The sequence below is a fragment of the Mya arenaria genome, chromosome 5 (genome assembly GCF_026914265.1).
Source record: "Mya arenaria isolate MELC-2E11 chromosome 5, ASM2691426v1".
NCBI classification, from domain to species: domain Eukaryota; kingdom Metazoa; phylum Mollusca; class Bivalvia; order Myida; family Myidae; genus Mya; species Mya arenaria.
In genome coordinates, this window is record NC_069126.1 from 34,955,658 (window position 1) to 34,980,196 (window position 24,539).

The window sequence follows — 24,539 nt, forward strand, 5'->3', positions numbered from 1 at the left end:
TAATAAAGAGCTGTTAAAAGTATTATTCATTTCTGTGTAACTTAAAAGTTGAAAGTAAACGTTGTCTTTTTAAATTTCTCATGATACAAGTTTGCAAACATGATTTCTATATATAATTTATAATAAATGTTTTCTTTATATCAATGTGCACATGTAAACACAGTCACCCACTGTTTAAGTATCATAGTATGGACCACTCTAGCATGCCATTCTTATGTGCATATGTATAGTTACTCCCCTTGTTATCATACATACTGCATGCATCTGCCATTTACGGAATTATTAGTCCTGTAGTCATAAGAGTAAAGATTGTAAGATTATACACAGAATTATTATGTCTGTAGTAATAGAGTAAAGATCGTTGAGAGTGAACACAGAATTATGAGTTCTGTAGTCATAAGAGTAAAGATCATTAGAGTATACATAGAATTATTATGTCTGTAGTAATAGAGTGAAGATCCTTAGAGCACATTTCATTTGTAGTTCTATGAAACCCTTTACAACCACCATAACATAACACAGTTTGCATAACTGAAGCTCCTCAAAATCCTACTCAGACAATTAATCTGGGATTCCAAAGGAGAAGAGTTACTAGAACTAAGCTTACGCAGGAGCAAACCACTAAAAATCTTAAGTGCTTGCAGGGTCATAGTCAATGACGATCTAAGACTTGAATACTATCCTTTGTGTCTTTCTTAATAGCTTTTGACAATATTATTTCTTGTGTGCCGACATCTTGCTTGGGTTCCTGCATACAGTACAAGACACTGCAAGTATGAATGAGTGTTCTAAATAAAGCTTGTATTCATGATTTATACCCTTGTGTATTTAACAGCATGCGGGGAGTTGGAGTGTGTGTTTGAGGGGCTGACATTCGTGCTGTATGGGTTTGAGGAGGAGTCGTTACTGACCATTACAACCTACATACAGGACAGTCGAGGTTTGTTCTACTTTCGTTTCATTCACTAATGTAAAGATTTCCTGGGTTCTTAAATGGTAACTAACTTACCGTAGTAAGGAGAAATTTATTGAAGCATTTCTTGTTGTATGTTCTTCATTTGGAGGTATTGCCAGAAAAATCATCCTAGATCCATAAATTATATCAATAAATTTCATTGAATATTCTTCTTTGTTTATGTATAACTTTGTAGTCAAATATTTGGGTAGATTATAACTTCATGTATATATATATATATATATATATATCAATATAAACATATTTCTGCTTAAAACAAGACCTGTTTAAGATACATTAGGTGAGTTGTCATAACTACTGCTTATGTTTTGTTTGAGTTTATCAAGGTCTGCCCACGCCCATTGGCTGCATTATGGCTCGATCTTGTTATGACACCATCATGCATTAAATTGTGTTTAAATGCCATAAGTGTTATGAGATAGAAGTGACAGCAATTCGCTGTCAAATCCAGACATAGGAAGACTTGAAGAAACTGAATGAGATACAAGAGATCTCTTAGTTCTTTAATGTGCTCGATGTTAAGCACCCATTCACAGGATACAACTTTCCTTGGTTTAACACTGAGTTAATTTTCCCAGTACTGCCCTCAAATGCCAAGGGATGGGAATGGCAAGGGAGAAACATCTAATCGTTTGATGCGGAGGGGATTTGAACCCTGGACCTACCGTACCCAAAGTGAACGCTCTACCACTGCACTATCAGAGTGGTACTTACTGCTCAAATTTTATATACTGCTTAAATTAAAGACCACCAATTAATATCTCAATCAATATTCAGGTTTTTCCCACATTTTCAGGTGTAATTCTGCAGGCCAATGCACGAAGGATCCCGGACTATGCGGTGGTCCCTATAGATGGCTTCCCTGTAGATCGTACTGTGAACAACATCGTGACCAATGCTTGGATTGTAAATAGTTACAATCAGATGAATAGATAAACCCAGCTCAATTATAGGCTCCGTATAATTTTCTTTCCAATAACATTTTTGCTATATTAATTTTCAATAAAGTTATTTCCTTTATTCTTATCAAAATTCATTAACTTGTCAGGTGGTGTTTTTAATAGCAAAATGATATCCATCTTGATCTGTTTTTTAATATTTTAATTAATTAATGGAATATTATGCATTCAAATTATATAATAAACCTGAATGTGTGTTTTTAGCAAATGTGCCTGGAGCAAGGTCAGCTGCTGGATGTACATAGTAACCCACTGTTCAATCCTCTGGAGATCATCACGGACACACAACCCCTTCAAGGCTGCGTCCTGTCTGTGAGGTAAACACTGTACTAGAATGATAAACTTTTTAGCTCAATTGCTATTGTTTTATTTCAAGGTATTTTCCTTAATGTCTTCATAGGCCTTTGGCCATAGCTCAAAAACTTGTCAAAAAATGCCCATCGATGGTTTGAAATAGTCTTTCAAAATCTTTAAATATGCCATAACTTAAAGTGACACTCTTATTAAAAATCACTACATACACATGTATAACAAACATTAATTTTGACTGATCAACCTTAAAGAACTTACTAAATAATGCATTTATAGAAAACATTGATTACTGATCACAAGATTTTAACGGTGTATTTAAATAAAATGTAAAAAATAAATAAACGATTGGTGAATGCTAAAAGTTTAACTGTGGTTTACTATAGTCTCATAAGGTAGAAATACCGTGTTTTATGCTCATTTCTTTCAAATTAAACTCTGCATTCTTCATAAGGACCATTGTTTTCGTCATTTATTAATCTTTTTTGAATATTTAAACATTATTGTCAATTTAGGTAAATCTTGTTTGGGAGTAAGAGTGCATCTTTGATAATCGTTCAAGATAATTACTTGAGGCCTGGAAAATATTACCAGTGATAGGGTGCTAATTTGTTTAATAATTTCCAAAGATACAAGTGTCTCACCCAAAAGGTTGTAAGTTCGATACCCACCAGGGTTATCTCCTCATGACCTCTCAAAAAAGCATGCGGTACTGGTTTTTCTGCAGGAAACAGATTAGAGAGTGATTCGTATCAGCTTTCAACTGTTTTCACAATCAAGCTGTAATAAATTATATTAATCCAATAGCCACTTTAGGTTATATTCCCGATATTTCACACATATGCAACATGTAAATAACATTGACTGATGAATGGTCATTAAATTATCACTGTTATATGCAAAACATTATATATGGCATGGTGTTGTTTTTCAGTGGGTATGTAGGCACAGAGAGAGACACACTGGCTAGCATTGCTGAGGTCCTCGGAGCAAAGTAGGTGGCTGTTCTGTATTCATGAATATAATTCGGACTGAATAAATTCTGATTTTTCCTTTCCTTAAATCATATTATCTTGTAACCTGTGATATTAAGTGACCTTGATAAGAAATCAATCAAAATAGAATTGACATTGTTTGTGTTATCTTTGTGAGCATTGCATATTCATGTGCAAAATTTGGGGATTGGGGGGGACCACAATTAAAGAAAACACCTAAAATATTTAGGAATCATATGTTAGTCTGTTGAACTTTGGGGTTGAAACACTTTGAGTCCATATTTTTATGCAAGCACTGAGAAGTGATACAATCCAGAATTCTTGCTTTGATACATAGTATTTTTTTCATTTCAGACCTTTAAGTATTTCTAAAATAAAAGTAAAATAAGTTTTTATTTCAAAAGCATTTAAATTGACGGAAAAGGTATTTCTTTGGCAAGGAATTGCTGAAATCATTAGTGCATGTGCACAAAGATACTGTCTGATACAGATTAGACAACACAAATTTAACAAATTAACATATGATTATGTTCAAATCATATTTTAGACGGCAATTTAACAGTATGAATTAAAAAAGGTTTTATTTCCCAAGTGTTTCATTGCAGGTGTCAAATGTATTTTGTGCGTGCAGCCAAGAACACCCTGCTTCCCAGCACGCACCTGATTGTGTCTGCACCGGAGGGATCGAAATATGAGGCCGCAAAAAAGTGGGGCCTTCCTGCTCTCTCTAAAATGTGGGTAGTCCATTTCATGGTATTCTTGTCTGATTTTAGAAAGAAAGAAAAAACCAAGTTATTGTCATTGCCATGGTGCTGTTGTTAGCGTCCTGCATATACATTGACCTTGGAAATAACTCAATAACTGTTCAAACTATTGAAATAAAACTTAGTACAAATGTTTCAAGAGACAAAATGCACATGTATAGCAAAACCCATAATACTTGCTTTAATGATTCGGTTATAATAAGTTATGCCCTTTGATTGCCTATAGAAAAAAAAAATGACAAGCCTTGGCATTAACTCTGTGGCACACTTGTTTCTAATTTGAGGGTTTTCCTTAGATTGTATAATATTGAAATGTGACCAAAGAAACAGTTGCAGCACTTTTAAAAGGCTCATTTATGTGATGTATTATAGGCAAGTTTGAGATTCTGTACATTTAATGGTATGTATGTTTTGTACTTAATCCCATCTTCTAAATGAGGCTCAAAAATATCATCAGCATTTCTCTTATTTCTCTCAGGTGGCTTTTAGCATGCGCCAAGTCTGGGAAGAAGGTAGAGGAGGAAAAATACCTGATAGAAAATGTCTCTAGTGATAATCAGATGCTTACTCAAACACAAACCAGTCCAAATACCAGTCGCCAGTCTGCTGAGGAGAAATTAAACCAGTCAACAGGAAGTGCTTCCTCTGACAATCAAAACCAGTCCAGAGCACCTGCAGACTTTGCGCAGGTAAAGGAGGACAATGCTGCCCCTGACAATGATGATGATGATGATGACACAACTGCAGATCCAGAGGAGATTGATGGTGCCAATGATGTCAGTGAGGCTGAAAGAAGTGCAATTAAAGATGGTGATAATGACGCTGCTGAAAAAACAAGGACTGGAGAACCTGATATCTCCAAAAAGTCAGAGTCTAACATAGACTTTACACCTTACGAAGATACAGATGCAATGCTTATGGAGCTCAATACTCAGAATGATATTACAAAAGAGACAGACACATCAAAAGCTGATGTGAGTGTTAAGTTAGACAGATCTGTGAAGACAACGAACCCACTGCAAGCCAAGTCGAGCCCTGTAGCAGACTTGAACAATCAGCCCAGAAGCAAACAGGTGCAGTCTGTTAAAAGTGTAGACGCTACCAAGAAAACTGACACTCCACCTTTGGAAAGATGTGAGTTATATAAGATAAAATTGAAATTTTAAGCCGGTCTTAATTATGTTAGATATTTGCAAAGCTCTCTGACTTATTTGCCAGAACAGAAAAAAAGAACTTGTTACCTGTGTTTGTGTTGAACTAAGATTTGTTAATTTTAATAACTTCATCAAATCCTCTTAACGAGGACAAACATGTCAAAACAATTTAAGCTTGTCTGTTTAAAGTTGAGGTATTGGCATAGCCCTGGTGTCTTCTGAACCCATGTCATAGTACGAAAACTTAAATTGTCCATAACTCAAAAATGTTTAAGATATCCACAAGAAACACATGTTGGAAAAATCAATTTGTCCATGTGTAGCAAGGTCCATAACTCTTGACTTTAACAATTGTAAGGTAAGGCCCCATTTTTGACTTAAAAACCAATTGCAATTATATGCCTTTGGTCTTTGATTTACAGCTATTTTGGGGGATAAATAGATGTTTTTTTACTTATTTAACTTACCAGTATTTTTTGTGTTAATTTCCAGTCAAAAAGAAGTGGGGAGACAAATCAGATCTTACGGGAACGCCGATATTGTCCGACAAATGTGAGTAGCTGCCTTCTTGTTTGCAATTACCATAAGAGCTTTTATATGAGAGCTTTTGATATATTCTTGATGAATGAAGTTTTTGAATTATTAGGTATTCAGTCCATAGATGGAGTTCTTTTCATGTGTATAATAATGCTCTATTAATCTTCTCCATTAACTTAATATGACAAAAGGTAAAACTTGGTCTAGTGGTACAGGTGTCTGCCTTTCATTCAAGCAGTTGAGAGTTTGTGCTGCACCAGGAGTCTCAAATCAAATATAACAAAATACATATATGATACTAGATAAGAGTTGTGTCTCTTGGTTAACAAAGCTAAGTGTTATCTATAGCTACATGTATCATGAGTTAATGAACAGTGCAGTGGATTTAATATGGGTAACATTTTCTGATGTCATCAGATTATAGAAATGCACAATGTCAATGAGTTTAGAACCTTGTTTTCCCTTTCTCAATGACTGTTTTCATTTTAATGTTTACAAAACTTAAGTTGTGAATTTGATCATATCCTTGGCATTATTCTCACCTCGGGCCTTATTCAATATAAACCTTATCCTTGGACATGCCTCAGTGATTTCACTCAGTGTATTGGTCATTTATTTTGACTGTTTAATCAAAACACTCAAGAACCAATGCAGAAATCTGGCTCTTAAATGTTCACAGACACTCAAACTAATGTTTTCCTGTAGAACAAGTATTCTGGCGAATGCCAGAATTGATCTCGGTCCGCTTGATCATTACAAATTTAAAACAACTACTTAGACCCCTGGCCTGCGGAGACAACTGACAGTACAGGGTTTTTGAAGAGTATTTAATTGTAACATGCAATTTCATTAGAAGAAGACTTGTCTCATGGATATTCATATGAAGAAGATATTGACAGTCAATCTTCCGACAGTATGTATGAAATTTGACGTAAGAATGGATCATGGTTGCCAACGATGTGAGTCACAAGACAAAATGATGTCTATTGTAGTTACAACTAATGTCTTGATTTAAGAAGATGAATAAGTAACTTATGTTTCTGGGGCCCATTTCAGTAAGGGGAGTTGCATTTTGTTTTCAAAGTAGAAAGATAATTGCTAGAAGCAGGAGGCAATTTAAGAGCCGTCCCACATCAGGTTTGAAAGAGGCATCAAAAGAAATAGCCAGATGGGCTGACACAAATTGCTGTGTTTTTTACCCAGCTAAAAGGTTATTTTGGTAGCTATGAATTCGGATCTTAGATGCAAAGATGTTGCTGTCTGCAGATGTAAGATTTTGTAAGTCATAATTAAGATCCTTCATTGACACAACTGAATCATAGCTTACTTTGACCCTGACATTGATATAATATGAACTGTTTCAGCTGCATTTGACAAGTTAAAGGAGATGCCGGTGCCACGACGTAACTGGCGTTACGATGACTGGCAGACAAGGAATAGCACAAGTCAGAAAGAAAATGTAGCAACTCCGGAACCAACCAAGGCTATCAAGGTCAGGACCAAATTAATTTGATGTTAAGCATCATAAAAAGGGTTGTTGCTGCAGACTGCGTATTTACTGTGGCTTAATTTATGCATGGACTTTTGGTTTTCTACGACTCAATAACGGATTAAGTTTAATAACAATAATATTAGTCAAGCGATATGAACAGTGAAGTTCAGTTCAGAGAGGTCCACTATAGACCTGCAAATTGATCCTTTTTCTCATGATTTTCGGAAGTGAAATCTGCTATCAAGGTCATTTGTTTTAAAGATAAGATTTTTATTTCATGATGCTTTTTATTTTTCTTCTGGTTATTAAGGTTATGAATTTGTATTGAATTGATGCTTGGAACGTAGAATTAATTTTGTAAGGGTCTTAGCCTGACATAATCAAACCAGTTAATTGAATGACCACAAATGTTGCTCTCTTTATAGATGTAAAGATTGGCATAACGGGTTAGAAATCAGCTGCATGTTTGCTACATGTGGTCGGTTTGTGACATAAAATGCTGATGGTTACATTTGTGCACAGTGCAGGGTCTGTTACATGTGGTCAGTTTGTAACATGATATGCCGATCGTTACATCCATGCACAACTTGTGGCCAATTTTCGTAACAAATATATCACTGATCAGCGTTTATGAAGGGCTTTATTCTTGTAGAAAGAAGTAAAGTTGCCATATATTTGACCTCATTTCAATCATTGGGAAAATGTGTAAGAGTTGTCATTAGGTCTTTTCCATCCTTATTTATAGCATGTGTGCCTGTCTAATAACACTTGCATTTAATTTCTAATAGAGAAAACATTTGTTTCTGAGAAAATAATTAGTGCACACATGTTGTTAACGAAACAGAAATTAGTTGTGTGTAACCTATGGTTTGTTCCCTGCAGGAGCTGAGGAAAGCCGGAACCAGTAAGGAAGAAAAAGTGACGCCCAGCAAGTTCCTCAACCCAAACGTCAGATACATACCAAAGTTTGAAACAGAGGTACCAAAATAATTATAAAAGATCACTTACATGTAGATGACTGTGGAGTTCTTAATCAGTCAAGCACCTGTGACCTAAAATTTGTAATTCTAAGATTAACCCCCATTTTATTTACATGTAGTTCCAAATGCTATTTTTTAGGAGATATTTATTCCCTATTCTATTTTCAGGAGATCTGTATGTATTCCCATGCTTTTCTTAGCAGATCTTTATATCCCTTGATATTTTAGGAGATTTATATTCCCTACACTATTTTTAAGAGATTAATACTACCTATTTTCAGAAGATGTATATTCTCCATGCTATTTAAGGAGATAAATATTCTGTGTACTATTTTCAGGAGTATTTGAAGTCGCTTGTCACGCCAGAGCACATACGAGACAAGAGAGCGAAGGAGAAAGTCAAACACAGGAACAGTCTGGTAAATAATGGGACCATAGTTAGGACTTGTTATATATTTAATACAACTGTAAAACATTTATCCAAACTTGACTATATTGAAAATAAATAAAATTCCATACCAGGGGAGACAATTAAAATTTAACAAGATCAATAAAAAGAATAAATAAAAAACAAGTAAAAATTGTATTCTCCAGGATGACGATGCTTTGTATGAGGTCATGATGACACGCGCAGAAAAGAATATCGAGCAACGTCGCCGTGAGAAAGAGGAGCACGACCTCCTATCACAGCGAACACAGGACGAGGTGGATGGGGATGTGGAGGTAGGCAGACAACAGTTTTTGTAGCTTGTTTGATTGAAGAAAAATCATAGTATTGCCTTGTTTTTATTCTGATATCTCTTGATACATTGAGGCTATTATTATAGGACTCTTTTGTGATGTCCTTTATCATGTCGAGTTTGGTGTATAAGCATAGTGGTCCATTCAGATACACAATCAATTTTACACCAAACAAGATGTGATACTGGTCAAGGCAAGCGTCCTATTGTATTATTCTTTTACTTAATGTCTCTTTTAAATGAGTCCATCTTTTAATGGGTGTATGTAGTCTTAATTAACAAAACTGTTCGTTGTTTTTACATGACATTTTCCGGAATTACCTTTTCTTTGGCAAGAACACACATTTATATGCCATTTTGGAGAATTGGCCTGTGCCAGGTATTTCCTTCATAGAGGAATAAAGATACCATTTCAAAAAGGAAGGGAAGGAAACTGCACCACCCTTTTTCTGCTGAATTTAGCTTTTTGGCTAGAATGTAAACTAACAATAAGCTGGCCTCTCAAACATTGCTTGCCCTTGAGGAATGAAGTTACCATTTAAAATAAGGAAGGGAATAAAGTAAGGGTTTGAGTGTACACTGAACATCATTCATTTTTATGTTACATTACAGGAAGTACCCACAGCTCTAGTGGGCGTGGTTATTACAGTCGGGCGTAGGCTTGCCAAGGACCAGTCAGAGTTTAATGAGATAGTTACCTCCCTTGGTGGAGAGTACCGCTGGACGTTTGACAACTCGTGCACTCACTTCATATTTCAGGTATGTAGGCCGTATACAGGGCCCTACTTTTTATTTTGTATTAAGCCCTTTGTAGCTTGATTATTTTTTTGGTAGAAAAAGTACAGTCTTGGCTTTGTTGTCATTAGTGGGGTTCGTTTCATCAGCGTAGTTATTCAAAAATTGTTTGCATTGTCCATTACTCCAAAATCATTCAAGCGATCTTGTACAAAACATGGTACACATGTTGCCTTAGATGATAACTTTAAAGTGATTTTACAAACACATTAACAGTTGATCATAATAATCTTGAAGTTAATTTCCATAAAACTCTGCAAAACAATCATTATGCAATTTAAACCAAAGTAGAAACTGTGTGGTGTAGGCAAGTGATTAAAACTTTGCTAAATTGTCCACAGGTAATGTTTGGCTAGTTATGCACATTTAGATTATTTGATTTAGTAATTATTGGATAAATATTGACCAATCAATAGACATGATGGCTAACTTTTACCAATCAATTCTTGGAAAAATATTGACCAGTCAATAATCATTTTGGCTAACTTAAACCAAACAGTTATTGGATAAATATTGCCCAAACAATAAATATTTTGGTTCACTGACCAAATAATTATTGGATAAATTTTGACCAACCAATGAACAATTTGGCTAAAACAAACAAAAGGGTTATCCAGTTTTTTACAATTGGCTGCTGAGCTTGATCCGGTTAAAAGGTTCTTGGTTATAAGATTCTTTAAGAATTTGCGGCTAGTTGTCTAAGCAACTTGTTGCAAAGTTGCTTTCTGGATTATGTCCTTCCTTCTAAAATGTGATTCCATTCCAAAGTGTTTGGTATTTTTTCTCCACTTCTTTAAGTATGGTAGTGTAGCTGAAATTTTAATATTTTCTTTCAAACTTGCTGGAACTCCCTTTACATCAAGGATCCCTATTTACAATGTTATGTTCAAAGCATGAATTCTCACTTGTTTCAGGGTCGACAAAATGACACAGCAAAGGATTTCAAGCAGGCAAAGGCTAACGGCCTTAAACTTGTATCCCCACACTGGCTATACATGGTAAGATATTTCTTAGTGATGGTTTAATATTTTATTTTAAGACTCACATAAGGCTTGACAAAGAAAGGTTGTCCAGTAATTTATATAGTATCTTGATTGTCTTGATTATAAGCATTGTTTTATAAAAAAAATGTAACTCAGAAACTATCATAGAGGTACATGTATGTAACGGTGTTAAACTCTTGGAAATAAAAACATGCACACATTTCATGCTTTCAGGTAATTGATTTAGAAGCAAACATATTGTTTAATGTCAGAACTGATTTTTATGCCTGAATGATAATATGTATTGTGTCAGCAATTGCCAAAAAACACATAATGTACATGTATACAAATGATAAATCCCTGTGCTAGCTGATGGTTGTGTGATATATAGAGTCCTAAAAAGATAACCAGTTGGCCATCAACCTTGTATGACTGCTGGCCTATGGCCAACTGGTTAACATTTCTGTGTTTGTTTCCAGTGTAAGGAGCAGAATGTGAGGGTGGATGAGTCGCTGTTCCCTCACACTTTCAACCCAAACCTCTCACTGGTATGTACCTGTATTTGTAGAATTATTGTTCTCCTAATAGTTTGTACTCCTAATAGTTTATACTCCTAATAGTTTGGACATTTTTAACCCAAACCTCTCTGGTATGTACCTGTTCTTGTATATTATTATACTCCTTTTCTTGTAGAATTATTGTACTCCCAATACTTTGTACCAATAATTGTTTGTGCACCTTCAACCCAACAAAAATGTCTTGCTGGTACATTATTGTAGATTTACTTGCATACCTATCAGACTTAACCTTATAATTTGTACTCCTAATATTTTGTTCACCTTTAACTCAACCAAACCTCTCTGGTACATTTTTGTAGAATTACTTTTAACACCTAAGGATTGTACACCTAAAAAATAGTACTCAACTATCTCAAGTATCTACCAAATCTTTTTCTTTTGTAGAATTTCTTTGTACACCTTATAATTTGTACACCTTCATCTGAACCAAACTGCTCTGGTACATTCTTGCAGAATTACTTCGAACACCTTATTGTTTGTATATTATCTTAAAGGTTACACTAGTACACCAGTATTTCCCTGAGGTCCACTTTGGTTGTTGGTGTCGACAACCCCTTAAATGCTGAGCCGATGTTCTGACATGCTTTTATTGCTGCAACTTGCTTTATCCCTGCACACAACATGTCATAAAACCTATCACTTGCAAACAGTCAAGTTTTATGACATACCACATTCCGTTATTAGGCAGTTGAAATAAGGGCAGCATTTATAAATGTGTTGGGATATCAACCATTACTCTTAAACAGTCTGAAACATACAAGTTACACTATAAAAGAATAAAGGCTGAACAAAAATCTTACAAAAACGGAATGGTAACCCTTCCCTGACCCACATTGTTACCACTGACATCTCTTCATGAAGTCCTGGTGGAAATACTGTGATCACCATGCATGTACGGTATTCAATGCTTATGAATTCATTGTTTCAGTCTGTGGTTACAAAGGGAAGAACACCACTGAGGACCCCGAGAAGTACGAGACGAAATGCCCGGACAAATATGGAAAATTCTGCCAAAGCCATGAAAGAACCCATAGTTATCTCCCTTGACAATGACGAAAAATCCCCTGTAAGATTGATTAGTGGCAGTTCTTCAAATAAGGGGAGCAACTCAGCAGGAGGTAATAGCGATAGACCAAGAAGGGGAGGCAAATCACCTGTGAAAAATTTAGTGGAGAAAATGGATAGCCCTTCGAAATCTTCATCAGACGAGGAAAAGCTACAGGTTGATACTATGTTATTATTTAAATTGTGGCTATTATTTTAAATTTGTTTTTTTTTCCAAAAAGAAAGTGATTTGTCATGCAATTAGGCATTTAAATGTCTTTTGAAGATTTAGTCTGATTTATACTAAGAAAGTTCCACAAACTGATTTATTTCTCTTAGGCCAAAAAAAACTAATTGTTTGTTTAGGGTAACCTTCCCAAAATTTCTAGGTAGGGTAGGTAGGGATATTTTTTTATTTTTTTTTATATATTTTTTCAAAATCTGTCGTAAGTTCAGAGTGTTTTCTTGCACATGGCAGTCTTTCCTACATTACTGTCATTGCCTGACTTTGTTTTATCATATAAACGATAATTCTGATTAAAATCTGCATTTATCCGCCCTTTGTTACTCTCTATTCCCTAACGAATATTTTTTTTGCTCAGAAACGGAAAAAAATAGTTAGGGTTGGCGCATTTTTATAGGTAGGGTCGGGTTACCCGAAACAGACATTTTTTTTTTTAGGCCTTATGTTTTACAGCTGAACAATTTTAATTTTCAATAATTAGTGGATATCACAATACAACACTTCTGTCATCATTTACATAATTGACTTGTGTGTAAACATTTGGTTAGTTGTCACATTCTTTCATTAAGTGAATCGGATTCTAGTTTAATCCTTATTTTCTTGGTTAATTGTCTCTTGCTCTTTCCCTATCCTTCAAATATTTTAATGGTAAATTGACTTTTATTTTATCTCTTTCCTGCAAATATTGTCATGGTAAATTGTCATATGCTCTATTTCTCTCATTGCAGCCACAAGATACAGGTGGTTCCCTTGAGATGAGGGAGACATTGTCTAAACACCTGGAAGATGTCATGGCACAGAACAAGTACGTATTTACAAGGAGGATAAAGATTATGCATAATCCTTAAATAAGAATCAAGAGGTTTACTTTCAAATATGAAATTATATACATATATATATATTATTAACAGCTTTAAAAACAATCTCAAAAGGGGTCCAAGGTCTTTAACTTTGTGTTGGAATTGAATGCCTTGGAAAGTCTTTCAGGTTTGGGAATTAATGTTTGTTATAATTGGTGTATCTAATGCCCTTTATGATAGGGCTTCTTTAACTTCTCTGTTTAGAAAAAAAACAGCAGATTCATGTTTTGTCATACATAACTGTATTGTTCTTAAAAACAACAAAAAACACCAGTACGTTAGACGTGAATTTAAAACTGTTAAAGAAAACAACATGAAGCATATACGATACAGTCAAAACCCTTTGGCTTGATATCCCAGGGACTGGCCAAAGTACTTCGAGCCTCACAAATAGCGAGCCAAGCAGGAATGTTTACAAAGAGTAAAACAAAATCAGTCCTTAGCATCCAGTTTGAGCCAACGAGGGTTTCAGCTGTAGTCCATTTTTAACTGTGGTAATAAACATAGGTCTGTATAGCTAGTCTCATAACTCTAATTTAGGTATGTGTTAAGTTATGCCCCATTGATTTGCGAAAAAAGAAGATATTTTGGTAAATAAATATGCCAACATTGCAGGAAATGAATTAAGTTTGTGAAGAATTCTTTCTGTAATGCTAAATATACACCATCTTGATCACTAACTTTATATTGTTCCATTGTATTACAGAGGAAAGAAACGAAGAACAAGAAGTAAAAGGCTTAATTGTAAGTAACACTGATTGAGAGTTTGCTACTTAAGATTAGAAAATAAATTGTAAAATTCCACTGTGCCAATCTTTTGGACCTTAGTATCCTTTGTTACTCGAAAAATGATTAAGATCGAGATGCTGATGATATAACATGAATTTCCCATTGACACCTACAGCATGCTGTTCTATGGTAAATTATTTTATTATAATACATATTTCACATGAAGGAACTTATGTCCAAAAGTCAGAAAACCTTTCAAAAATTATGGTTGCATTAAGAATGTACTGAACATTAACACTATATTAATTACTCCATTCAACAAAGACTCCACTTCCAGCTAAAGACCTGATGACATGACACATTTTTCTATCACTAAATGTTATGGAAAATGCAATGGGTAAAAACTATGAAGACATATGTAAAAATAGAAAATGCTTAATACTTATACTGTGGTGTTGTATTTCTAACCCTGTGTCACTGTAGGCAGTGGACAGCTGAGTACGCCTGAAGATGCCGTATCCAGTGGGAGAAAGACTCGTAAAACTCAGGGTAAGTTGGTTTCATGCCTTATTTCTTAGTTTCGTAGGTTTTAATATGATTCAACTATAGGATAAAGGTGTTAAACTTGAATGTAGGAGGAGTACCCCATGATTGTCTATGAGAACTTATTATATGATAATACATATTATATTTATTCATATTGTTATAAGCTTGTCTGTTTTTCGAAGGAAAAATGTTGAAGTATAATCATATCATTGGTGCCGTTGCAGGCTTAAGAGTGCAAAACCTTGGGAATGGCCAAAAACGATAAAGGTTTTAGCATGAAACTTAAGGCAATGCACACAAGTAAAACATGTAATTCTCACCTTGATAATTGTCGAGTCATTCTCACTGGAAACATAACAGACAAGCATTGCCTCTCTTGTTTTTCATATTACATGTATCATGGACATGTTAACCACGTATTCATGCTATATTGATACTCATATACATTCATGGCATACACACCGAGGTATTGAAAAGCTGTTTAATGAAAATCTCTGAACTTTGCTTTTAATTTTCACACCATTTAGAGGCTGTGCAAGATGATTCTGGCAGCAAGGGCAAACCCAGTTCCGCAGATGGTAAGACAGCGCCAACATTTCCTTATAACAATTTGTTTTCATACTGATACAAACCAATGTTTGATTTTGTTTTTATTTATGCCAATAACGACACTTCTGTACCTCTGCAAGACCAATAGAATTGTGTTCATTATCAAGTAGGAGTAGTCTATTACTCCGGTTCCACCTGTGTTTATGTTTTGCTGTTTTTCTCTGTTAGTTTACACCAATAATTAAACTTTCTTTATGTGTTTTTCTGGAGTGCATATTCTGTAACATAAAAAACTTGGCGTCAAAATATCGTGGTCATTATGAATTAACATGTAAGTATTTGTGTTTGTATGTTGAGCTGTTCACATATACATGTTACTGTTATATTTGCATATTGCAGGTAAATCTAGGGAGGAGAAAAACTCAGTAGAGATGGCCCCTTCCCAGTCAGTACATGTTGTTTGGGATGACCCCATGGGCAGGTAGGCAGATACAAGTAGTTGATGGCAGTGTTGTAATCAAAATATAGAGAACATGGCCCTTCGTCCACTATAGAAGACCCCATGGGCAGTTAACAGATTCAAGACGGCTTTGTTATAAGCAAATGTAGAGAATATGGCCCTTTGTCCTGTAGTAGTTGCCTACTACAGATGACCCGTAGGCAGATACAAGTAGTTGGTAGTTGAATGCTATAGATGACCCCGTAGTCAGGCAGTTGATGACTTTATCTTTTCATGGACTGTCTTGCATAATCTTGTCTTATTCTACCTTATTATGCCAAACTTCATTGATCTTGTCTTAACAGGCTTGAACAGGAGAAGCTAGCCCTCCAGCTGGAGCGGGCCAACAGCCCAACTCAGGACGTGAATGGGCTGTACGATGTTGACCCGCCAGATGCCCAGTACTCTGATACAGACGATGAAGAACCCCACCCACCAGTCCCTACATTCCAACAGAAACAGGTAAAGTTTGGATGGTGACAAGTCAAGGGCAATATTCTGAATGGTATCGTAAAGCCCAACGATTGGTATTATATTGAGGATGGCACATGTTTTACCACATATCGAGTACTTATAATGGAGCTAAAATAAACAGTATGCACTCTAAATCATTTAATATACAGTTTATGTTCACCTTGTTGTTGTATTCTATTAAATTCAGGCTTATTTATGAAATCATGATTTAAAACTTTCGACTTCAGACTATGGTACATTTGAAAAGTGAGGTGGTTTTTGCTGGACATTTATATTAAAAAGAGATACATTGAAATGGATGTATATGGCTTTTGAAACTATTTTAACATTGGTCTCAGCCCCTTAACCCTGCCTGGGGCCTTATTCCCACAATAATTCCAAATCAGTTTTCGTGATTTTCATTTTTACAGTCTGAACAATTTATGAACAATAGGGAAACCTATTTGTTATGTTACAGGTTGAAGAGAAGAATACACCAAAGCAGGGAAAACAGGGCTCAAACAAAACCCCGACCCCTGATGGACCAACTATAGGTAGGCATGCCTGGTTATACAGTGCTGGATAATACAGTGCACATTGCTTTACTCACATTCTGCACCATATTGATAAAAAAATTAAAACACGTTGTTTTTTTCAGATTAATTAAATTCCCAAATCTTGTGAACTTATTAATGTATTTATGGTAGTTTAGTACAAATACTTAACATTTTGTGTAAACATTTTGTGTAAAGAATTCCAATTTTGTGTAAACGCCAAACTTACAGCAAAATTGACTTAACATATCTTTGTTTACATTTCAACAATGCTATGTCACCTATTTGAAATTTAGATTTAAAACGGTTTAATTTTTTAATTTCTTAGGTAAAAACCCCCCAGATCCTTACAAGTCCTTGGAAGGTTGAATGTTCTGCTGCACAAATACTGAATTACTGGGTGTCTACCTATTGGCTATTCTGAATTATAATATCAGTATACCTAAATTCAATTTCATGTTTTAGCCTTCCCTGTCAACAAGCCTGCACGGGTGACTCCACCACGACCCGTCGAGATGGAATCACGTGAAGAGGAGACGCGTCCGAGATCCCCACCTGTGATCATTATGTCAGGCCTTGATGCTGCTGTATGTATTACTGTATGCTGTATGTTTGCTGTAACCTCCTTTGCATTGTTATTTCACTTTGATGATAGATAACTTCTTGGGCCGTCCTTAAAACATAGTTTGATCACAATTGCCGGACATTTCATTTCATTCGGTGCGTATGTTGTGAATTATTTGAAAATTAAAATAAACAAGTAATGACAACACTGAACCAGAAAACAGGCTGCAAAATGGTTTAGTGTTGTTGTTGTTGGTTATTGTTGTTGATGTATGTGTGGTGATGTTATTATTTTTTGTTTGTGGTGTTGATATTGTTGTTGGTGGTTAAGGTAGTGATGGGGGTTTTCATACTCAAGATGACAGAAAGGTTTCGAGTCAAGGTATTTTTAAGTTATATGTGCCCCTGCAAACAAGTACAGTTATTACCAATGGTCTTAAAATGATTGGCTTCATTGAAAACAGAACTCTATGTGTTTTTTCTGGGAGGGTTTTGTTGTGTGTTTCGTAAATGAAACCAAGTTTCCTATTACCTGTAAATCATTAATATTTTGTTAAAATACTCTGCCATTGCTTATAGTTAACATTTCATGTACTGTGGCTGTAAAATTGGTCCTAACTTTCTTCAGGAAGAGTGGGACACTTATTGGGCTTTGATTGAAGAGCTAGGGTGAAATGTTCTGGTTTGGCCCCAGTTTAACAATGCTTGCTCACATCTCATCATGTATATTTAATTTTTGTATTCATTTTCTAGAAGTGGGGCACATATGGGGCTCTGATTGAAGAGCTAGGAGTTAAAGTGCTGTTTAGGGGCCAAGTTTAACAATGCTTGCTCACATCTCATGATATATGTATATTCAATATTCAACTTTTTGTTTTCATTCTCTAGGAGCGGGACACATATGGGGCTCTAGTGGAAGAACTAGGTGGAAAAGTGCTGGATTGTGCACAATTTAACAAGGCCTGTACACACCTTGTTATAAGTAAGTGTACCTACCTTTTCAACTAATTGTCAGCATTTAATAATGAGTGTTCTGTTTGCCTTAAGCTTGTTAATTGTCCATCTACACCTACACCTAGAATCTAAGTTCACCATGAAAGAGGAAATATTACACAGGTCCACTATAAGCAGTATTGGAGCTTTTACAATCTTGTTTATTCTCTTAATGCATTGCTCTCTGATTGTAGTTTCTTTATTGTATTGCTCTCTTTTTGAATCAATCATTGTATTGCTCTCTCATTCTAATGCTTTATTATGGTATTTCTCATTGAATTTTTCAATGTATTTTTCTCCTATTGTATTTTTCATTGTATTGCTCTAGTTTTATTTCATTCTTATGGTACTGTTTTCTTAATGTTTTGCTCTGTTGTTGTATTTCTCAATGTATTGCTCTGTCATTGTATTTCTCAATGTATTCCTCTGTCATTGTATTTCTCAATGTATTGCTTTGTCATTGTATTTCTCAATGTATTGCTTTGTCATTGTATTTCTCAATGTATTCCTTTGTCATTGTATTTCTCAATGTATTCCTTTGTCATTGTATTTCTCAATGTTTTGCTCTCATTGTTTTGCTCTCGCGTTTTAGTACCAAATTCGATTTGTTCATTCTCTAATTTTTCTCATCTAACGGATGTGTAATACTTGTGTTTGTTGAGACATATTTCAAAAGTTATATGGTCATAGGTAAAAGCTCTAAAAGTTTTTGTTATGCCTGAGATATTTGATTGAATACTTTTTCAGACAAGATAACACGGAACGAGAAGTTTCTGGCATGTATTGCCTCGGGAAAGTGGGTACTGCACAAATCATACTTTGACGCCTGCAGGGAGGCAGGGAAGTTTGTTCAGGTAAGGCAAGAGACAAATCATATTAACAATCTCATTCAGTTTTAATGAAGAAAATTTGAGTTGGTGGGCATAAGAATTTATAAATTTTTAAGCCCTTAAGGGATTGGATATAATAGTCACAATGTGTGTCCATCTGTCCATGTTTGTTAATCATTATCTAGTCTCAGATGTAATTGATTAGATTTGAATGAAAATTCCATCAAACTTCACAGAAATGTAAAACAACATGGGATGGTGTGTGACACATAGCAGTTGTGCCCTTGCCTCTATGGTCAAGGTCATACTTCAGAGGTCACTTGGCTACAACTCTGAAAAGCCCAAACAGGAGATCATTGGCTTAAACTGTAACAAGCCCAAATCATGGGCATTTGTCATATTCCTGTGACAGCTCTTGTTTAATAAAACAAAGATAATTTCAGGGATTCGTTGTATGATTAATTACAATTTTAGACTAAATAACAGGTGTAAAGTTTTTTTGCTGGAGAATTGCATTAAAAATATGAAGAAGTACCGTAAAATGGATTTAAATGCCTTCGGAAACAATTTAAATAAGGTATCTAAGCCCCTTTAACCTGCTTTGGGCCTGAATCTCTTATACTAATTTTCAGGATTGGTATTTTGTTCTGTTGCCATCCCTGTATATGGTTATGGTACGTTTAGATTTCAGGGCTGTCATCTGATTTTTTAACCATTTCATGCCATAATATTTTTTTCATTTGCCATATGGTTATTTTTACATCCAGATTATATTCAGATCAAAAGTTATTGTCAAAGTGTTTGTGTCAGCAAAGATGTCTTGTATTGCAGAAACAAACAGATTAGTGATTGTTATCAGCTTAAAGCTGTCTTTACAATTATGCTCAAATAAATCGTACAAACTAAACATAACAGGATAATGTGTTACTGTGTACAGGAGGACTTCTATGAGTGGGGTAACGAGGGAACCATGAGTCTGGTAAAGAATATGGAGAGTACAGTCCGCCTCCTTGCATCCGCTGCTCATGACTGGAGGATAAAAACACATCAACAGAGACTGGTATGTGGGTCGAAAATCAAATGTGCATTTAGTAATGTCCCTGATTCCAAGAAGCTTGTGTGTCAAAAACTAGGTCATTAGGAGAAATATTGCGAACAAACGGTACAATATATCTGCTCCAATCTTCATGAAATCAATCAGAATATTTGCCTCAATTATATCTTTGATTGGTTTGAAACTAGGTCACTGTCAAATCTTAGAAAAACTTCGTAAACACTCTGGAGGCAATAATTTTGCAATATCTCTGGACTTATCTTATTGAAACTTAAGGTGATAAGAATTTTGGCCTTTATGAAATCTTTTATTTGTTTTACACTGGGTAATGTGGGGTCAAAAACTTTTGCAAACAAAGTTGTATCTCACATTCAATGTTCGTAAGAGTCCATCACTCTGCAGCAGTATGCATGTTTCACCAAAACACTTGATTTCCATTCCATCTTGTTTGTCTAATCAGGTGGGTGATATCATTTCAACCAATTTGCTTGTAATTTCAGAAATCTCCTGAATGTTGTGGGGCATTTTCCAGTTGGCGCGTGATTCTACACTGTGATCCAGGAAGAGAGGGGAGCTTCACTCGATTACTGGCTGCTGGTGGAGCCACTGTCCTCAATGTCAAGTAAGTAATAGCAGTATAATAGTTGCATACTTGTATTTGCAGTCATTTTGACCAGATTATCAGTCTGCATGAATTGAACCATGTGTTAAAAGATACCACATTAGTACAACATTTGCTTCTTCAAGTTTTTGTTGCTAGCCTGCCATTCTATCAGATTTTGAACAGTTTGTTTTAATGTCAAATGATTAGTTTTGTCTTGAGTTAAAGCTTCACATACTGCTATTCTAGGCATAACCTCAAAACAAAAGTTGATATGAATATTTCTTATATCATCCCATTCAGATAAACAATGTATCACCATCTTTTCCAGGCCTCCCTACCCCTCGTGTCTTGGCAATATGAATATTTCATATATAATCCAAATCATCTTTTCAGGCCTCTGTACCCCTCAAACCCAGACAGTCAGGCCTTTAGAAACTTGTGTCTGGGCAACATAAATATTACATTTATAAACAAAGTCAGGTACATTTCCATTCTTTCCAGGCCTCCCTACCCCTCAAACCTAGAGGCGACCCACGCCCTAGTTGAGCTTCACAAACTGCCTCTCTCCGAAACTGATCTCGAGAAACTCGTGTCTTGGGGCTGTCTCTGTCTCCTGCCCGAGTACATCAGTGGCTTCCTGTGTAACCCGGACGTGGATATCGCCAACTATGTGCCGCCACAGATACAGGAACTACAGGCTAGGTGAGGCAGGGCATGGAAAATGTCATTGCTTATTTGCTGATGTATGCTTTTGGAGGGTCTTAATTCTTATTGTTGATATAAGTGATATCATTATGTCAATTCAAACTTGATGAAACAAAGTACCCTGTAGACGGAATTTATCAAAATTTATATTGTGTAACAAATGCTGGTCATAAAACAAGAACAAATTATTTTTCTAATTTAATGTACCGTAGTCTAAAATAGTCTAGCGGTAGAAATAAGTCATAAGCACTTGGTCAATCTAAAAAAAAAATTGTGCTACTGACTAAGATGCTCCTCCCATAACTATTGTTACTGTACCGGACTGTATTTTGCAATGATAAGTTAATGAAATGACATTTTATGATCATAAAGATGAAGGCAACCATTTTACCCACAATGTCATATCTGTTGATGTACCTGAGGCCCATTTCATTGATGGATCTAAGTCATAACTTAAATTATCTTGTAACTTTAATTATTTTGATTTTGTATACATTCAAAACCTGTTGGCTCATTATTGCTTTGCTTGATTTCCTTGTTGGCTCGAACTTCTTGTCAAGGACCGATTTTGTTTTATTCTTTGTAAGCATTCCCGCTTTGCCCGATATTCACGAGGCTCAAAGTATTTTGGCCAGTCCCTTGGATATCATGCCAATGGGTTCTGACTGTAAATGTCACTACTGGCAACAAGTTGATTGTTTTGTTCATTTTCAATACTCACTAAATGTCTTTTTCACACAATTTTAAACATGTTGCACTAGGATCATTTCAGTTTATGACCAAGATCAACCAGTCTTTATTGGGCCCCAGTATATTAATTATTGTTTTAGTAATTTTTAATGTCTTACACCTTTAAACATTTCTCTTTTCAGGCTTCTTGGTACTAGCAGCAAGAAACGGAAATGTTCGTCAACAGGAGTCTCGCAGAAACGATCAAAGCGCCGATAATCAAAGACTTCCACTTATTTAAGTGCCTTTACATGTGATTATAATTATATTTTTATCAAATTTTTATGTTCTTGAATGGAGCATATAATTATACTATATACATCACTGTTGAAATATTATTTCATGGTTATGCCTGTTTTGTGTTGTAGACTTGTGTAAAATATTGACAATAATTACAAAGTGAAAAATACCACTGTACATTATCTAATGTTAACAAGGATATTATATTTTTGAAATAAGAACTCCTACTTAAAATGATTGCAAAATTAATTATTAAAATCTATTTTTTTGTATGGTACAAGATCATGCTGTTATATCTAAAAGTTATCTATGCAATAAAGGGATTCAGTTATTTGTTTCCTCTTTGTTTCCCAGAAGTGTACTTAAAAAACGTTCCCCCACCCCGTTTACATTTGACAAGTAAATAATAGCTAGATTTACACAAATCAGATGTGTCTCCTGTCGGAGCATTATAAGATCACAGTGACCTTTGATCTTCTGAGCCTAAAATCATTTGGGATCATCACCATCACATGTGAATACCTAGTTTACTGACTACAAGAAGTCATTCAGAAGTTTTTGATGGGAATCGAAATGATGCTGATGCCACAAAAGCCGAGGTCAAACAAGCGTATCCCTGTGCCATCCTTTGTTGGCGACTTAAAAAAAACCCATTACTTATATAATAAGTTCCCCTCTTTATTTTACAAGGAAATTCATAGAAGAGCATAGAAAGTATAAAATAATTGCGAAGCTGAAACATTCAAATAAACATGGGTTTCATCTTGCTGCTGTAAGAAAAGGACATTACTCTGGATAAAAATATCATTGGAAATGGGACATGCCGGCAATATGCACTACTAGGGTTACCATTAATAATCCAATAATCCAGTGAAGTTTCATTAAATTTACCAGGAATAATTGAGATGATTCGAGACAAAAAGAAATGGTGAACAGCAACAAAGGCAACTAAAGCTGTCTGCAAAAAGCCAGCATTTTCAAACCCACAGTTAAATGAAACTTGACGCCGAATGGTGACCTGTCTGTAAGAAGGGTTTTTGACAAGCATAATAATTAATGCTCTTCTGTACGGATTGCAAGTCAGAATAAAATGAAGTTGAACAATAAGCAGAAAATTATCATGTTTATAATGGCAAAGCATTTGGATACATTCTTCTAGGTGTTATATATAGAGGTGCACCTCTAAATTTATCATGTACTCAATTTATCAATGTTCTAACAATATACATTTCAACTTATGACCTCATAGTGTGACATTGACCTTTGTGGTACATACCTGGGTCTTGTGCATGACACTCCACCTCATCATGGTGAACCTTCATGGCAAGTTTTGTGAAAATCCTATAATGCATGGTCAAGATACAGCCAGGACAAGGCTGTCTGGACAGACAGACCCTCATACACAGAACCTGTAACATGCCGCCCCAACATGGTGAACCTTCTGGCAAGTTTTTTTGAAAATCCTTTAATGCATGGTAAAGATACATACAGGACAAGCTTCAGTCTAGGTCATGGTAAAGATACATACAGGACAAGCTTCAGTCTGGACCAGTTCTATCAATAGTACTCATTTTCACATTAAACCTCTAAGTGTGACCTTGACCTTTGAGGTAAAGCTCTAGGTCTGGTGTGTGACATGCGTCTCATAGTGAACTTTCATGACAAAAATGCATGGCCAAGATACAGACATGGTTCAGTCCGGATAGTTGAACTTATGCCCACATGCATGCACATACCGGGAACTGCCATTGCGTCACCTATATATATGTAGCTCACAGCAAGCTGGATCAACAAAAATGAAACAGTATTCAAGTGTTTTCATGAATATGAACATCAATGTTTTATTAGCATTGTACTTTGACAATGAATGAAATTTGTGGAAACTTGAAAGTGAATCAAGGCAAAAACATGGTAATCTGACCAATGACACTTCAAGTGTAACCATGACATGCACCAACATGGTTTTTGCACATGACACGCTGTCGGTTTTTTAAATCCCCTGATGCATGGTTAAGTGACAGCCCAGAAAATAAAATAAAAGTTTTGACCAATGGCACTACAGTTTGACTTTGATCTACAG

The 24,539-nt window shown here is 35.4% G+C and overlaps 1 protein-coding gene across 4 annotated transcripts in view; it reads left to right on the forward strand.

The window, feature by feature from the left end:
* LOC128234094 (DNA topoisomerase 2-binding protein 1-A-like) overlaps positions 1-22,792 on the forward strand; it is a 60,801-nt gene extending 38,009 nt beyond the window's left edge. For all 4 annotated transcript variants that reach the window (XM_052948088.1, XM_052948087.1, XM_052948089.1 and 1 more), the window contains 29 exons: positions 836-940; positions 1,773-1,882; positions 2,140-2,252; positions 3,179-3,238; positions 3,845-3,973; positions 4,482-5,137; positions 5,650-5,709; positions 7,059-7,186; positions 8,069-8,164; positions 8,505-8,585; positions 8,761-8,889; positions 9,519-9,665; positions 10,616-10,699; positions 11,164-11,232; positions 12,191-12,484; positions 13,279-13,355; positions 14,117-14,154; positions 14,623-14,688; positions 15,213-15,263; positions 15,634-15,715; positions 16,039-16,195; positions 16,665-16,740; positions 17,206-17,327; positions 18,193-18,286; positions 19,045-19,151; positions 20,065-20,187; positions 20,682-20,803; positions 21,287-21,487; positions 22,363-22,792. In XM_052948088.1, coding sequence (XP_052804048.1) covers positions 836-940; positions 1,773-1,882; positions 2,140-2,252; positions 3,179-3,238; positions 3,845-3,973; positions 4,482-5,137; positions 5,650-5,709; positions 7,059-7,186; positions 8,069-8,164; positions 8,505-8,585; positions 8,761-8,889; positions 9,519-9,665; positions 10,616-10,699; positions 11,164-11,232; positions 12,191-12,484; positions 13,279-13,355; positions 14,117-14,154; positions 14,623-14,688; positions 15,213-15,263; positions 15,634-15,715; positions 16,039-16,195; positions 16,665-16,740; positions 17,206-17,327; positions 18,193-18,286; positions 19,045-19,151; positions 20,065-20,187; positions 20,682-20,803; positions 21,287-21,487; positions 22,363-22,438 — 3,653 coding nt within the window. In that variant the 3' untranslated portion in view covers positions 22,439-22,792. The remainder of the gene's footprint in view (positions 1-835; positions 941-1,772; positions 1,883-2,139; positions 2,253-3,178; positions 3,239-3,844; positions 3,974-4,481; positions 5,138-5,649; positions 5,710-7,058; positions 7,187-8,068; positions 8,165-8,504; positions 8,586-8,760; positions 8,890-9,518; positions 9,666-10,615; positions 10,700-11,163; positions 11,233-12,190; positions 12,485-13,278; positions 13,356-14,116; positions 14,155-14,622; positions 14,689-15,212; positions 15,264-15,633; positions 15,716-16,038; positions 16,196-16,664; positions 16,741-17,205; positions 17,328-18,192; positions 18,287-19,044; positions 19,152-20,064; positions 20,188-20,681; positions 20,804-21,286; positions 21,488-22,362) is intronic.
* Positions 22,793-24,539: the final 1,747 nt, after the last annotated feature.